Source organism: Zonotrichia albicollis, chromosome 1 (assembly GCF_047830755.1).
Source record: "Zonotrichia albicollis isolate bZonAlb1 chromosome 1, bZonAlb1.hap1, whole genome shotgun sequence".
NCBI classification, from domain to species: domain Eukaryota; kingdom Metazoa; phylum Chordata; class Aves; order Passeriformes; family Passerellidae; genus Zonotrichia; species Zonotrichia albicollis.
Genome location: NC_133819.1, coordinates 143,524,708 through 143,542,259, shown reverse-complemented (window position 1 = coordinate 143,542,259; position 17,552 = coordinate 143,524,708). Strand labels below are relative to the sequence as shown.

Here is a 17,552-nt window from a genome sequence, read left to right as displayed (position 1 = left end):
CCCAGCCAATGTACCAAAGACCAGCTCATCAGCAATCTCAGCCAGAAGCCCCATCCTGCGCTGCTGTGTCCCAGTGATCCCACTCTGGCTGATAATCCAAAGTAAGCCTTTCCTCTTGCCCTGAGGACAAGGCAGAAGCCATTTCATGGTTGTATTTTCAGGCTGATCCTTCTTACACACACACACACCCCCACCATGTATCTCTCCCCCAGCAATTTCCAATAAGTGATTGCTACCCTGATCAAGACACTTCACCAGGCACTGAATTCAGGACAAGAAAGTAAAAAGTCCTTATATATATATGTACATTTAAACAGAAAAAATAGAATTTAACCAAACTCTTTAAGCAGAGACACACAACAAAAATAATCTACAGATATAACAACTTTTTATTTATGTAAGCTGAGGATGTGTATTTGGCTCAGGACTTTTTATCCATGATTTTAAAGAGACTGACTGCAAATAATATAAAAAAATAAAAAATGTAAAATTAATCAATATTTTCAAAATTGTCACAAATTTTGAAAACACTTGTATAAATCCTGCAAACTTTGTGTACCCTTAAAGGGGCATAATTTAGTTACCACATATAATGATATTTGAAAATATTAGTACTTTACCCTAAAGTTTCAACATAGACATATTCATGATGAGTGTAATTTCAAGAGGGTATCAAAAGTGATCATGGTTAGAAAAATATACATACTTTTGCTTCTGGAAAAGAAAAAGTCATTTGAAATATCCATCAAATAAAATACTAAATAAAGTCTCTCCACAGATTTTTTTTCACAGTCCAAGATAAAATGGATGTTTATACACAGCTTATGCAATCTGTCATTTTCAAGGTAGAGTCACAGTTTCACCAGTACAGAAGAATAAAAACCTGTTACTACTCTCCAGACTGCTGCCTGCACCCACGTGTGATTGTTTAGGCATGCCAAAAGAGCAGAGCCATACAGTGATATCCACACAAATCATAAGAAAGGCAGAGAAAATGCAGATGCACAAGAGCAAAGGAAATCACACTGGTAACATCAAGAGGAATAGTGACCAATAGGAATAGACATGAACTCTTTAGTAGCATGCAGTAATTCCTACAGGAAAAATAATCCCACCACACTCCAAGTATTAAAAGGACACTTTCATGGTGCTTTTCATTAATTTTCAGAAGTAATATTAAAGATTACTGTCTACTGGAAATAGCCTGGACTCAATTTGTTTCAGTGGATACAGTTTGTTGCTGTGCTTCAGTTCATGGCAGTGTTAAACTTCAGTTACACACACACCAAGCAGAACAACTCCAAACTTTCAAGGTTTAGAAAGGAAATGAAATAAGAAGAAATTTTCAAAAACATGTGCTTTCACTACCTGAGTGCATTGCAGTAGCCAACAAAGCCAAGATTTGGTTATTACTTGTTCAAATGAATTCTGGCGTAAAGAGGGAATTCAGAAGAGCAACATGGCACTTGCAACAGTAATTGAAATTAAAGAAATAGTGACACATCAAGATCTGACATCCTTTACAGTGTCCTTTTAAGTGTCAACAGACCAGTATCTTAGCTGCAACAGAAACAGAACAGATGCAAATCCTAACAAAATAACCAAATTGAGAATGTTACGCTATTTCACAGTAATAAAGTCTGTGGAACTACTGAACAGAAAAAAAGCATGAAGGATAATAGCAGCATATGGTTTACAATTTTAACTTCTCAGTTTATTAATATTAGTGGTGCACTCAGCAATGCATAAAGCAAGGAAAGAAATTCTGTCAAAACTGTCAATTATCTACCACGTCAACACTTAATTATGGTCTTTGTAAACAGCTAACTCCTTTTTCAACTTAAATTGCAAAGAAAAGATATTTACATATATTATATATGTATATAACCACAAAATCAAAATTAAGTTAAAAGCTTATCAAGGAAATTGCATTTTGAGGAGAACATGATACAATATTAAATAATACATGTCCAAAGATTTTGAAGGCATTGTGATTTTCATGCTTTCTTCCTCCAGTCACTTTACCCTGGATTTTAATAGACTAAATACTTCATTTCAGAGTAAATGAGTGGAAATATTATAGAGCAGCTCCGGTAAAGAATAGCTCCACTGCTGAAAATTGCTCGAGGTATGGTGATCCAGGACTCTGACTTAAAGCAAAAATAAACAGCATACAAGGCCACAGCAAAGAAGTGGCCAATCAGTACCATTGGTTTGGGAGATAACCTGCATTAAAAACAAACACATAAAACTAGTGAATAAACAGCATCAGAAAGAACTGAAAAACTTCCATTTCACAAATACAGATCTCCACTCAAGATCACACAGTCCCTTCTGATTTAGGCAGATGTGGTCCTGCCAACTCAACTGAAAAATACAAACTTGGTTCTCTTGGGCTGCTCCACTCTGCATTCCCTTCTATGGCAAGGCCAACACACACTGCTGCTTTCTCTTCATTTCTAGTTCTCTTTGTCTACCTCTTACTCTTTGTCTTCCTCCAAAGGAATATTTTAAACAGGCTTTTCAGTTTCAGCTCTCAGTCCAAAAGGAGAGAAATATAAAAGCACACATTCTCCTGTGTTCAGAGTAGGAGGGTTTGCTGTGCACTCAAAGTTTCTGAGGGGTCATTCAAACACCTTCCCAGCTAGAGATTTCCCTGTTCCTTACAGCTCTTTATGGGAGGCCTCACCCAACACTACTCTCAGCTTGTCAAGTAGGAAACATCTCCAACACCTCCTCTGGACCCCTCTACCTTATTCAAATTCCTGTGCCACCTACACTAGGGGCCACCCGCTTTTTAGTGGCCTTTTTTATGCAGGAAAAAAAAAAAAAAAAGAATCAGCACTTCAAGACACAATGTCCAGTAAAGCTCCAACCTTCAGTATAATCTTAAAACCCAGGCTCATGTGGGCCATCCTCCCTGTGTTGAGCGGCCTGATGGGGGCAAAGCAGATCTCTCAGGGGCTCACAATAACCACTGCCAGCACAGTGAACTTACACTGAGAGCAATCCAACAGGACCTGCAACACATTCTCCTCCAAGTCTGAAGTAATGGAAACAGGCTTTCTTTAGCTGATGCAAGGAATCTACAAAATTAATTAAAATTAATAAAGCAAATATAATCAACACATACTGAAACATTTTTCTGCATGCACAACATTGATATTAAATCCAGGACTTTTGTTCTGTTCAATTCAGCTGGACTTTAAGCTGCTTTTATTTACATGAAGGATAGTCTTACAGAATATCTATGTATTTTTGTATCAACTGACTATTGTTTTCTTTAGTTTGTTATTTAGTTCTAACTCCAGACTTGCCTTTACATTGCTAAAACTCTATCTAAAAATCTAGGCAGAGAACACAAGAAAACTTATTAAAATTCTTTGACTGCTCTATTTTCAATATATAACAATATACATACACAGAGACATGGACATCCCCTTCCCAGTCATACTTATTTACCAAGTTGTAACTAATCAGAGGTTAACTTGAAGATATATTTACCATCTGTGGCAGCAAAGAGCTCATAAAGTGCCTGGGCAAGAACATTCACAACAAAAGAATGAGATTTTTTTCTTGACCAGTAAAATGTTCTTTTTGCCTGAAAAAAAAGAAAAAAGAAAAAAGAAATAATTCTGTCAGTAAATACAAAGGAACATTCAAAAGATTCCCAAAGAAGTGAGGTGGCAAGAGTCATGCTCATGGATATGTAGAAGGGATTTAGTGATATGCTAGATTGATTCCAAGCTAGGTCGTTAAGGAATTTCAAATACTTGTTGAACCAGTTATCCAGGCTCCCCTCGACTTAAATATAGGAGGGAAAAGGTAGTTCCAGAGCATGTTTCTCATGCTACAGGGGGTGTCTGGGATACAGCTGAAACTTGAAGGATAATGTTCAGGTAGTTCCTTCAATTGCCTGGTAATAAATAGGAAATGACCAAGTCTGAGGTGACTAGCTGCCATTGAAGTGTCTGCGTGTGGTAAGACAAATTCAGATAAATCCTGAACTGTCCTGGCATACAGGGTTCCTCTAAGTGCTTCTCAATTTTCAAATACACTTTTGGAACCTTCTACTTGTAGTCTACAATTACACTATCTGTAATTTAGCCAAGACAATAGACCTAGCCCCGTTAAAAATAGTAAACAAATAAATCTTATTATTGACTCATCAGAATTTTGGGACTAAGTATAACAGAAAAAATAAACCTTCCATGAACACTGATGGAGCAGATCCTGGGAAAGAAGGATCCCTTCTAATTTACTACTCAGATTAATGCAGCAGGCAAGAGGCCAGTGGAGGCTGAGATGTCTCTGGAAAGACTGGGTACACAAGCTCATTCCTGTCCAGGTTCCAGTCACACAAGTGTACTGGTTCAAACCCACCACATTTAGCATCAATCTGGTTAAAAATGCACTATGAAAATGGGAATATCAGGTTATCCCAGCAAAGTATCCTGACTAGAAACAGCACACCAGTCTCCTTAAGAAAACACAGCAGGTCAGTGTGCAAAGTCTTGAAACTGCCTCTTGCCACACAGCACAGCAGTTAATTCACATCCACTGGTGAATGCCTGATATCTGAATATTCCAGCCAAAGCTCTGAAAACTGCTATGCCTCACCAGTACCTTACTTGTCCCTGAGTCGCATAAAACTTACAAGTGTGTCACTGAATTGCAGCAGAAGCTGTCTAAAATAAGTCCAAAATAAAGAATCACCTTAAGAACATCAGAATCTTCATACAGGTCTGGGATATCCTGGAGCAAACGTCTCCATATTTTAACATCATTTAAAATAACACTCATTCCTCCACCAGTTAGAGGGTGTCTTATATTATATGCATCTCCTAATAGAAGAACACCTAGGTAGAAGAGAAAAAACAACAGGATGCTGCAAAACTGTTATGGAATCTTAAAATTCAAATCCTCTGTAAAAAAACATCAAACTTACTAAGAATTCATTCCCACCAGAAAATAAGATGTGTAACAACTAGAAATTAAAAAACAAAACCCACAAAGTATGTCTTTAAATTAAAAGGCTTAAAACAGCTTTAAGATAATCAAGGTCAAACTATTTTTCCCTATAGGTATGTGTGTTCATGTGTCAAAGAATACACTTTTTAGGTTAATTTCTTCAATTTTTTATCATTATTTTCTTAGAAAGGCCACATTGTATAAGCTTAAGCAACAGAGTAAATTAAACTTACAGATAAAGCAGGCATTGACTTAACATCTGGTGTCAATGTAAACATTCCAGTTAAATGCTGCCCAAGGTACACATTTTCAAAATATTATTTTTTATAGAAGATTTATGAGACAGTTATATTGAACAACAAAAATAGATCCAAGACAACAAAGTCCTATGCCCCAGAAGATGCTTATAATGCCTTTTTTTTGTTCCTTTTATTTCATAATACCCACCTTTCTTGTTTACAGCTGAGGGAGGCAAGAAGCTGGCTGGCATAGTCCTTAAACGATCATTCTGAACTGCTATTAAGAATGGCTCCTTTAAATGATCTGCAACAACCAAATATTTTAGTTACAGTAGTGAGACAAAGACACAAATCATTTGTACACCATCCATTTTAATCTCTTTGAGATATCACAGAGTCACAGAATGGTGTGGGTTGGAATGGGACCTTGAAGATCCTGTAGTGCCAACTGCCCTGCCATGGGGGGAGAGACTTTCCCTTGACCAGACTGCTCAGAGCCCCATCCAACCTGGCCTTGAGTATCTCCAGGGATGTGGCAACCACAAAACCCCTGAGCAACCTGGTTTAGTTCCTCACCACCCTCACAGTAAATAATTTGTTCCTAATATCTAATCTAAACCTACTCTCTATCTGAACTCTTTCACCCTTGTCAATAGTTCTGCCCCATCTTTCTGGTAGTACCTTCAGGTACTGGAAGGCCACAGTTAGGTCCCCCCACAGCCTTCTCTTTTCCAGACTGAACAAATCCAACTCTCTCAACCACTGCTCATGGCAGGGGCTCTCCATCCCTCTGGTCAACTTGGTGGCCTCCTCTGGACTCATTCCAACAAGTCAATGTCCATCCTGTGCTGGGGCCCCCAGAGTTTTATACAATCCTGAATTTGCTGACTCACAGATGTGAGTTGAACAAACTTTTGTGTGTTGTGTGGTGTGCAACCAAAGCAGGGTAAACAGCTCCTGAAACAGTGACTGTGCACATGGAACAAGCCACCCAGTTCTATCAATTCAATGAAATGTGTCTCCTTTTTTTGACATATTTAAACACAATTCTCTAGAAGCCTCTCCAGACTTACCAGGTAGTTGTGGATGAATGGTTTCAATCATGTACTCTTTTAAATTTTTTGGCATTTCCCCTCGAATATCAACAAGGACTCGAGTTTCAGTTGAAGAAATCTTATAGATTAGCACTGGACTAGTTTTAGCTAAAACAAGTTCAGCATAATTAGCTTTAAACTGTGATGCATCCTTAAAAAGGAAAGCAGGGGAAGAAAGATTGAGACTGATTAATGAAAAGGTATCAAACATACAAAATAATTTTCTAAAACACTTTTAAATAAAATCCTCTATCATATCAAGATTGTGTTATTATTCTCTTGAATGAAAAAGTGTTTTCAAAAAGAAAGTTCTGAATTTCAGTGCAGCAACAATTCTTTTGCCAATACATTTTAATATTTACTAGAATCACTAACTTAGCCATTTCATTTGAATGCCTCGCCAAGTTTTAATATATGCCATTAAAAACCTGTAACATAATCAATGTAGGAGTTTTCAATAAGATAATTTTGTTTTCCTTTCATAAAGAAAGTGGTGGGAGGGAAAGAAATCCACTGGCCTAAATACAACTGAAGAAGAATCACAGGGCCCTATCTAATGAGGTCTTAAAGGAGATCCCAAAAGTAGACAAACTTGGGCAATGCTAACTGGATTAGAGACCCAAAAAGTGCTGGAGTTCCTACCAGTCATGTTCCCAGTCTAGTGAAAATTCTGTTAGCTTCAGTTCATGCTCCCTTAATTATTTTTGCTGTTAATGCATCAGTTAATGCAGTAGACACAGAGTGAAAGAACCAGACAGGATTTCTACCTGGATTCTCCAACCACCCAGCCACCAACCCAGATTCCCAGCCCAAAACCAGGACACCACCTTCTCTCTTGACATTTGTAGGTCCTGAAGGCAAAAATGTTCATATGGGTTACAGGGTAGCCCACCTCCAGCAACAGCATAGTGGTTTATATAGGATTATACTTAAAAGTTACCTTCAAAATGCAACCAACAAAATGGGAGGACACAGTAACTTTGCTGGATATCAAGTTTTTCCTGAATTTGGAGAAAAGTCCATCAGCTACAACTGTAAGTGGAGCATGAAGTTCCTGCAGCATAAATTAAAAATAAAGATAAGATACCATCAATTTTGCTACAGAACAATGAGAAGCAATTCCCAACATAGGTATTAGAAATACCGTGGGGTTTGCCTTCCTTGTATTCCTACTTATCTATTTGCTACACAAGCTGATCTAACAATATACTCCAGCTTTTTTAGAAAACACAGCTATGGGAACTGTGTAGAAACTTTGATTAAAAAAATACAATAAAGAGAAGTATTTGCTCCCTTTGGGCTGTAATGCTCACAGAAGAAAAAAGAAAACAAAAAATAATTTCAAATTAAAGAACTATGTATAAGCAGCTATACAAAACCCAATCAAAGTATAACAAACTGACAAGCTGTAAGCACATAGGCTTTTCTTTAAAAGACCATACAGGGAGCTCTGAGCAGTTCCAAATTTACTTAGGAACTAGACAAATAGTATATATATGGACAAAATACAAATCTGAGTAAACTCATCAGGTTCAGCCTGAAGGTCTGTGCAAATTCTAATGTTTAACACATACATTCTCGAACGTAAGCAAATAATTCCAGTTATTAGAATGTACTTTTATGGTCATATAACAACATTATTATACTAGGAAGCATTTAAAGGTAGGTGCTTCTTTCTATCTACAGCTTTCTCAGTGTCAGTACGTTCACTGATTGAACTTCAAATGACAATAGATTTACAACAAGCATTAGTTCTCAGTTTTCCGTGATTTCATCTGCTTGGCATAAGCAGTAAGAAGTATTTCTCCTTTTAAGCTTTCAGTTTGTAAGTAAGGCAAAAAAGGCACACTGTGTTTCATTAGTACTCCTAGGAAATCTTTTACTCTTGTATGGGTGAGTCACTCTGTGAGCGAGTTCCTCTATGAGCAGTTGTCACCAGTATTGGAGTGAATTCATAAAATCATAGAATATTCTGAGTTGGGGGGGACTCACAAGGATCTTCAAGTCTGACTCCACTTGGTCACACAAACCTTAACATCTTTTGCTGTGTGAAGGGAAGTTGGACAAAATCAGATGACAGTAGATGTGAGTAAGGTAAAACATGTTTTATGTGTCTGTGCTTAAAGAAGTGAGCTCCTGAGAAGAGTTTCCTCTACTATGGATTCACCTCTTTCCTATGGATTCCTAGCCTGGATGACTGCAAGCTCTAATTTTTCCTGCAATTAGACCAAAGTCACCTGTCCATATCAGCTTCCTGCTGTCTAAGGAGTAGAACACTCATGCTACAATTCTTCCACAGTCAACACAACCAACCTTGAGTCTATTCAGTTGCCTAGTTTTGAAAAACTGTGTAAGATTTAGCATACTGGCTAATCTGAACCTCATTTCAGAGAATAAAAATCTCAGAGGTAATGTGGTGGAGAATGTAGGATGGAAAGAACAGAAAAACACATACACAACACAGGCACTTTTCTTTATAAAAGCAGGCTAAGGAATGCAAACAGGCTTGAGTTGGGGGTTTTTATTCAGCTAAGAACTTCCTAGCTGTAAAAACTCACAGGTAGGGAAACAAAGTAAATAGAAATGTTTAATGGAAATTTCTAATATACTAGATTTCTAAAATCAAAGGAGATCTAAGCCAACAAATGAGACAGTTCTTCCCAGCCACAGAATTTCAGCATTCAGTGCAAAACATGAATTTGTTTATCCCCAGTATAGAGACAGGAAACTTAAGCCCTTCAGAACAACATCCAGACTTTCAGGAAAGATGCAGGCTACAACACTGGTCACCTAGTGTTCAAGTAAGTCACACTTAAAATTGGAACAATAACATCCATAAGTGTGTGAAGCTTAAAAACAGAACTCAAAACAAAATACATGTTCCCCTTCTACCCCTCAAACAAAATAAAACAAAACCACCCTTCTATGTTCCTGGATAAAGCCAATTGAATTTGGAAAATAAATCCAAACAAACACCTTTCTCAATGTAAAAAATCCTCCTCCTCTCCAATATCCCTGTCTTTCCCACACCTGTGATTCAGTGGCTTATTCTCTTTCCTAATTAATACAGTTTCATTTATTTTAATGGCAGCTAAACCAGATCAAGGAACAGACTTGGAACTCACTCCTCCTCCAGCTACCTCAAGAGGGGTCAAGGGTGTTGCTACTTCTCTGCTAAGTGCTCAACAGCAGCACTCAGCCATTGAGTGGCTGAAATGGCACTTGCCTGAGGACAGTCTAAAACCAGCTTGCTCCCCCCTAAGCTTTGGCAAGTGCTGTTAAAAGGCTCTCTCCTATTTGGTTCTGTGTCACCAGTCCCATCTCTAAATGACTTAGAGATGGAAAGATGTCAGAGATCTCTGATCTTAGAGATCTGAGCAGGCTCTTCCAGCTACTCACGAACTTTCTCCATCTAGTATTGAGGGGAGCATGGCATAGGCAGATTCCCACCTTTCCCATCAGAGTACATCTACATAACTGCAAGTAACAAAGGAACTTCAAAGTCCACAAAGAAGATCACAAATTTGGTTTTCCTGGAGAATAGGCAGCACATCCAGAACTTCAGTACAGGAGGTTCCACCCAAACTGGTCTCTCCTAAGTTCACACAGTTTCACAGCATTTAGCCAGCAGTTTAGCATTAAAATATGCCAAAATTATTTTTCTGTCATCCAAGAAATGACAAGACAGAGCTTTCACTATCAAAAAGTAACTTTTTCATTCTCAGTCCTGCACTAGATGGTGGAAGTATATATGGAAATGCAGACCACTACACACAGATGAAGCACAAATCTTAATATACTGTTCTTTTCACCAGGAACTCTTGAAAGGTTTTAAACTCCAGACATATAAATAATTAAACAAATAGTGAACTGAATTCTCCAGAGAAATTGAAAGCAGAAGCTTCATAAGAAGTTATAACAAGAATTCCCACATTCCCAGACTGTATGCACTGGAAAATAATCTCCCTTTATTGAATCTTTGGCTTTCTTGATAACTACATTATTTCTGTACCAGTGCTCTGAAATACAAACTTTTAAAAAATTATATATATAAAGCAACCCTCAATTTTCTCAGCAAAGCTTGTAACAGAAAGCTCTTACCTTAGTGCCACCAGTTTCTTTGTCCTTGTACTGAACACCCACAACACAGTCATCTTCCTCAAGTAACTGTAACACAGTCCCTTCAATGAATTTTGCACTGAAATGAAATAGAGGGGTTAAAACAGAAAAGGATTAATGATGCCAGCATTTCAAGGCACTAGACATAGATAGAAAACCAAATTTTCAACAATGTTGTCTCTGCCAACATGATTTAAATTTTGCAAAAAAAAAAAAAAAGGTTCTTGAACACTTGCTGAAGCCACATTAAATGTCAAAAAGTGTTGGTCATAAATTTCACTTTTACACTACCTTTGGTTTGATACCTGAATATTCCAAAGACTGTACTGTTTATCATAAACATCCTGTTACTTAGTAGAGTCCCCAGCTGTGCCCCACGGCCCCGTGAGAGATGCTGAGAGGAGTTTCACACCTAATAATGGTCAGAAATCAGGGAGCTGCCTGAGTCATCCCTGCCGAAAGCCAGGAATCGCTGACAGTGCAGGTGAGAACTACCTCCGAGGAGAATTAAAGAGCAGGATCAGCAGCACCTAAACCCTTAATGTGAACACTAGATAAAAGTCAGGCACATAATTCTCACAGCAGTCCAAACTAACCTAACCTGCTTAGGACACAGGTATCTAGTTTGTCACCTCAGGAATTTGGAGAGAGTTCTGGGTTTTTTTCTATTTATGCTTTTAAAGTTCTGCTAACACGTTCAAGAGGAGCATCCCCTGCTTCTATCTCCCAACCAAAACTATTTTGAGTCAGAAATTAAATCCCTCTAAACCTAATATTCTTTGTTGGATCCAAGCTGTTAGACCTCACCAGAGCACTTCAGACTTAGCAGCTTGAAATGGGACACTCTGAATCTCTTGCAAATATTCCACATCCAGATGGAATTCCACAGCTTTAAGAACTGAGCTAAAGGTGCACGTGAGAATACAACAGCTTGCTATTTTAGGCTCTTAAAAGGAATACATGCATCTCAAGGAATGGTTTTTTTTTTTCCCTGGCATCCAGCACAGACATTTCAGAGCAGCTCACGACTGGCTTAATTTGACAATGAACAGGCACACACTGGCTGCATCAAAATATGAATGGTTATGAGTGAGCACTCAACAGAAACCTCAACATGAGGGACAGCAGCAGCATGCCAGGGAATCAGAGTCCTGCAGATCCTATCAGCTCTACGTTTCTTTTACAGCTGTTATTTCAGTTACCTGAGTGCTCACTTCTTCATCTCATTCTCATCCACTATAAGTGAGTTTATAATTATTTATAATTAGTTTATTATTATAAACCAATGATGCCTTACCTCCTTCTGCAGCAAAAATAACTTTACTTATTTAAAATACATTCATATTGCCTGGTGCTTATAAAGAGGATATACTAATCAGTAGTAATTATCCCCTGTATCCTCAAAAGCTTTGTAATAAAACCCAAAATCTCCTGGCACTATTAAGAGTTCTTGACCTTTCACTGCACATAAACATGCAGTTTTCTATGCCACAGATTAAACGGCAAGCAAGCATACACAAAACAAACATTCAGGAGTGTGTGGAAAATGGGAAAGGATATCATTCAAGTAATGAACATGATTTTTGCAAGTTTTTGTTTCAAATCCTGTGTACAGCTACTGGAGTTTTCCCACAAGTTGAGCACTCAGATGCCCAAATTTCATTGAACTCAGAGCCTCGAGAAGGCTTTAGCTTTCAGAGCTGGTGAACACAGCCACCATTAATTGTAACTGTACTACAGAGCTGCTGTCTTTAGTGCCACTTTTAGTAATTCACATGATATAACAAACTTGAAAGGAGAAAGCAATTTTCTAGCTCAGAATAAAGATGTTAGGTAAAAATATCATAATGCCATATGTCCCTTGTAAAGGGACATATGGCATTATGATATTCTTAGGGGAAAAATTATTTAGGGGGGAAAAAAAAACAATACAAAAAAAATACCACACAGAAAGCAGCACCTAGAATCTATTCTATTTCAATAAAAGTTTACTTCTCATCTCCTTTATAGAAGAAAGAAAACATTAAAGAGAAAGCACCAATTTTTTCTTTTAATTATGAAAAGAAATTGTCTTCAAGACTCTGAAACATACAAATTATTAACTGGAAAGAGCTACTTCCATTTAATGCTCCTTTTTATTTACTTTGGCTTATTTCTTATTGTCAAAAAAGAACAACATACAAATGTAAACACTTGATTTCTATCATTATTGATAACATCAGTGTCAAAGCTACAGCTTCTGCCCAGTGCAGGTGGGCTGGACCACCTGACCTTTAAAGGTCATCCCTTCTAACCCAAACCACCCTGTGAGCTAACAAATCGTGCCAGATTTGCCACTCATGCCTTGCCTAAAGAACTTCTGTGCACTGCTCACCAAGTGGAGGTCACTCACTACTTCTGGTAAAATGCCAAATGCAAGAAACAGCAGAAGAGAATCAACCCTGCACCTGTGAACTGTTCTCTCTCACAGACGGGCAAATATCTTGCCTAATATTTAAAGCTGACACTCCCTTAAAGATTAAGCTGTCCCAAAGTGTGATATGTATATGATATGTATGTAACTTATAAACTCATCTACAGAGAGCAGAATGAGTAACTCCAGCTGCTACGTTCTCTCACTCCTGCTCATCACAGCCCTCTGTGCTGGGAAATGGTTGAGCAATCTCATGGAAATGATGGGAACAATGCTTCTGAATCTCTGAGTGCCAACTGTGCTGTTCACAATGTCACTCACTTGGGCTCTGCCATGGCTGCCCTTCGGAGGCCCATGATAAACTGGCCATGATGAAAAGATCTTCCACTGGCCACACGTCCATCTTCAGATGTTGGATAAGGAATCTCAACCTCCAATTTGCTCTCTAGATCATGAATTATGTAACCATTTACTATTTGTGAATCAATACCTTCTACTGTATCTGCAAGACAAAAGCCAACAGATGGATTAAAACAAGTCTTTAACAAACCCTAATTATTTATTAAAGGCATTTCTTTACACAGGGTCCAATTTTCTTAAACAAAATAGACATGTTGAAAGAAGAGTATTTTCAAAATATCAAACTGGAAATACACAAGCGATTCTAATTCAAATGTTAAGTGCAGATAATGTTTTTCTTATTTTTTCCTGTAGGCATGCTTTAACTAAATACATTGTTGAGTGCAGTAACTCTTGCGTTACAGATCTATTTACACTCTGAAATGTACCCACCTTCAAGACCCAAGTCTCGAAGAGCATTGAATCCTCCAGGCTGCAGCAATTCTCCAACTATCCTGTCAGGTTCTTTCAGGTCCCTCTCTATCACAGTCACCTTCCTTCCATCTCTGGAAAGCACCGTGGCCAAGGAAGAGCCAAGGACTCCTGATCCCACAATGATAATTTCTGGATCATATTGGGGTGACAATGTTGTGTTTGGAGCAGTCTCTGTCAGATACACATCTGAGAAGTTCACTTGTCTTTTACCCTTTAGAAAACAAAGCCAAAGTTACACATGCCAATGGATATGTACCATAACCTTGTCAAGTGGGCTGACTTTGGAGCAGCTCTACTCTGAGCCAGGGTACTGAGGGTGCATTGGAGGTTGGAAGGCATCTTGCAGCTTAGTTTTGTTCAAAATTGAATCTGTCACACTCTACAAGGCAACAAAAGCAAAACAAGCAGAGAAAAGAAAAAACAACACTGCTGCAAATCAAGACCCTGGCTAAAACCTGCTATAAAAGGCAGTAAGAAAAGGCTGTCCCATATTCTTGTCCTATAAAATAAGACTGATACCTTCATGCCAGTGAACCACTCCAGCATGGAGGCCTTAGCACTTTTTAATGAAAAAGGTATTAGATTTACTGGAAAATGTATTTCTCTGGAAAACACACTCCTTTTAAATTATACTCTAAGTGAACCTACCTAACTAACTAAACAGCAACTTATGGTAATATTCAGAATGAAAAAGTGTCAGCAGAAGCAGCTGCCTGGGAAATGCTTTTAAGAAGCAGTCCTGAAATGAACACTCATGTAACATCTAAAAGTATAATCAATATCACCATTCATCTATATTTAAAGCTGTTAAGAAGTGACATATATTGCACAGGACACCAGTTAATACAGAACTGGTATCTTAAATCAGCTCTGTTATAGAACCTCCCCAACAGCACCTAATCACATACACTTCAAAGTGAAAAATAATTTTAAGGGCAAATCCATTGCAAAGCTGCAAATCATTTCTCCAGCTGGTAGATGAGAGTTCAATTCAGTCTTTCACAAATGCCTCAGCACTGCAGTGCTGACATTGGTAAAATATGATTGCATCAGTGAAACACACTGACACCAGAATTTTTAGTGGCCTAGTGTCATGTTTGTACCTACAATACAGCAAGAGAGTGCAAAACTATCTGAATTCAGGTAACACAATAAATTGGATAAGGCAGGCTTGAAGAGAAGAATTAAATAAAAATCAAAAATCTCTGACTTGCAGCCAAAACCAGTTTCATGTATTTCTGTGTGAGAGGTCAGTGCTCATGTGAAATTGCCCAGAAGTACACAGGAAAGGAGCCAAATAGTGCTGACCACAGATGTACTGGACATCTATGTCCAGTTCATAGTCTTGGACGGCAGGACTCCAGCTAAGCTCCAGGCACCACCTACAGCTCTCCACTTATTCCACAGCAAGGGAACAGACTGACTATCTGAGCAAGTCCTGCACCTATTGTACAAGCAATAGGTCAGCAATCATTTCCCACTAACTCCATCTGCAGCTGCATAAACAAATGTGTTTTATCCATAAATATTGGGAAGCTCATCAGAGAGTTACAGAATGGCAGAGGTTGGAAAGGGTTTCTGGACATCATGGGGTCCAAAGCCCCCGTTCAAGCAGGGTCAGAGCAGACTGGCCTGGGCCCTGTTTCAGATACCTCCAAGGATGGAGACTCTTCCACCTCTCTGGGAACGTTGCAGTGCTTAGTCACCCTGGCAGTAAATAGTGCCTCCCAATGCCCAGAGCAAACATCTCTGCTTCAGTGTGCTCAGCACCTCTCTTCCCGTCACCAGGCACTGATGGAAAAAGCCTTGGCACAGCCTTCCTTGCACCCTCCCTGCAGGTATTTACACACAGCCTTCTGTTCTGGACAGTCACTCAGCCTCTCCTCATAGGCGAGATTCTCCAGTCCTTCAGCTCTACAACAGATTGGCAACCGAAGATATTTTTCTGCTACTACAATAAGCCTTTACTCCAAATCTTTCTTAAAACATATTTGTTTTGATGCTAGAAAACCCCTGGTCTACCACTTAAGTAAGTTTCACTCTTTCTTTTGCCATCCAAAACTGACACAAAATATGTCAAATCAAACATCCAGCATCTAAAGACAAACCCTGTCCACCCCCTTCTTCACTCTTTTCCCTCACCAGAGCAGCGTGTCAGTGGCCAGAGGGAAGAGCAGCAGGACCTTTCACCTCATGTGCCGCGTCTGAATCCAACTCACCTTTCTGGATTTGGGCTGTTCAACTTGCTGAGACGCCGGGGTGGGTTTGGCCCAGAAGAAGCCAACCAGCGGCAATGCTGAAAGCACATCAGAGAGCACCCCCAGGTGCGACTTCTGCTTCTGCCGCTGCCGGGGCCCCCTGAAGTGGTACCTGTAGGACAGCACCAAGCCGAGCGAAAAAAACACCAGCACGGAGAGCAGCACCTCCTTGTTAGCGTAAGTCATGAGGTCCCCACACTTTTTATACACGTAAATGAAGGAGGCGATACCCAGAAAGGTCCACATCATGAGGGTCACTGATCTCGGTTGTTGCTCCAAAGCTTCGCCGCAGATGGATGCTGCCGAAAATAGTTTCGTGGAAGGGATGAAAAACTGTATCTATAGAAAAGCAACGATCTCCTTTTTACTGGAAGGTGGGGAGATTTCAATGGAAAAACAAGGAGCCCCAGAAGAGGAACAAGCCCCACCTCGCTAGGCTGCCACAGGAGCCTGGACAGCGATTCCGAAACCGGAAAAACCCAATATAGAAAATGTCTTCTCAAGAATCCGCTCCCGGACACGCGATGCCGGAGGAGCCGGAGCTCGTCTCACCGCCCCCAGTCACCCCTCGGCCGTGCCCAGCCCCGCCCGGTGCCGGGACCCTCCTCGGCTGGCGGCGGCGATGCTGCCGAGCCCTCACGCCCGGGGATGAGGCAGCGGCGCCGCGCGGGGCGGGGGGAGGACGGTGCACGCCCAGGGGGGCGCGGCTGATGCTCTGCTCTACCTGCCCGCACCAGGGCACCCCGCAACCGCCTCACGCAGAGCAGATGCGGTGCCGCTGCCTCCCTCCTTGACCTGGTCGCGGCGCCCGGCGGCGCCTCGCGGCAGGAATGGAGCGGTGGGAGGGAACCAGGGGCAATGGGCGCGAATGGCGAGGGCGGCCCGCGGGAGGGGCGGCCCCGCGGCCATGCTAATGAGTAACGGCCGCCGCCGCCCCGCGGGCACCGCGCGCCCGTGCCTCAGCAGCGCCGGCCAATCGGCGGCGCTATGCCGAGATGGCGCTATGGCCAGCGACCAATCGGAGCGCCGGTGGGGCGGGGCTTGCGCCCGCCGGGCGATGTGACGCGAAGGGCGGGGCGGTTGCCGTGGTGACGCTGAGGGGCGGGGCCGCTGAGGGGCGCTGGTAGGCCGACGGCAGCGGCTGCCTCGGGGCCGTGTCCCTGCGCGGGGAAGGCGAAGGAAAGCACCGCCCATCGGAGAAATCCGAGAATCATGGAACGGTCTGAGATAGAAGCGAAATTGGAAGGTTGGACAGCGACACCTTCTACTAGACCAGGTTGCTCAAAGCCCCATCCAGCCCAACCTTGAGCGCTTTCGGGAATGAGGCATCCAGAGCTTCTCTGGGCAGCCTGTTCCGGTGCCTTACCACTCTCACATTAAAGAATTTCTTACTGCTATCTGATCTAAATCTACTCTTCAGTTTGAAGTCATCCCTCCTTGTCATGTAACTCCATGCCCTTGTGAAAGGTCCCTCTCTGGCTCTGTTGTAGCCCCTTTACACTGGGATGTGCTGTCAGGTCTCCACAGAGGCTTCTCCGAGCTGAACGCCCCATCTCTCCTGGCCCTCTTCGCAAGGGAGGTGCTGCCCCTCCTCTGGGCAGATTTGTGGTCCTCTTCTGGGCTC

At 40.9% G+C, this 17,552-nt stretch overlaps 1 protein-coding gene across 1 annotated transcript; it reads right to left on the bottom strand.

Moving 5' to 3' along the window:
* Positions 1-371: 371 nt before the first annotated feature.
* On the bottom strand, positions 372-16,847 carry SQLE (squalene epoxidase). Its single transcript, XM_074556871.1, has 12 exons — positions 16,357-16,847; positions 15,890-16,227; positions 13,629-13,881; positions 13,158-13,338; positions 10,406-10,502; positions 7,245-7,358; positions 6,284-6,455; positions 5,419-5,514; positions 4,717-4,859; positions 3,505-3,601; positions 2,999-3,086; positions 372-2,226 (listed from the first exon to the last, which is right to left on the bottom strand). Exons 2-12 carry the CDS (start codon positions 16,175-16,177, stop codon positions 2,034-2,036), a joined length of 1,722 nt encoding a protein of 573 aa, XP_074412972.1. The 5' UTR covers positions 16,178-16,227; positions 16,357-16,847; the 3' UTR covers positions 372-2,033.
* Positions 16,848-17,552: the final 705 nt, after the last annotated feature.

Bases quoted from the DNA above. Each gene is read 5' to 3' on its own strand.
- SQLE (XM_074556871.1), bottom strand. From the start codon at position 16,177: ATGATGTGGACCTTTCTGGGTATCGCCTCCTTCATTTACGTGTATAAA. The intron at 13,339-13,628 runs GTGGGTACATTT...TTTGTCTTGCAG, and splicing joins TCGAGACTTGGGTCTTGAAG to ATACAGTAGAAGGTATTGAT. The intron at 3,602-4,716 runs GTGATTCTTTAT...CTTTTTTTTCAG, and splicing joins AAGATTCTGATGTTCTTAAG to GCAAAAAGAACATTTTACTG.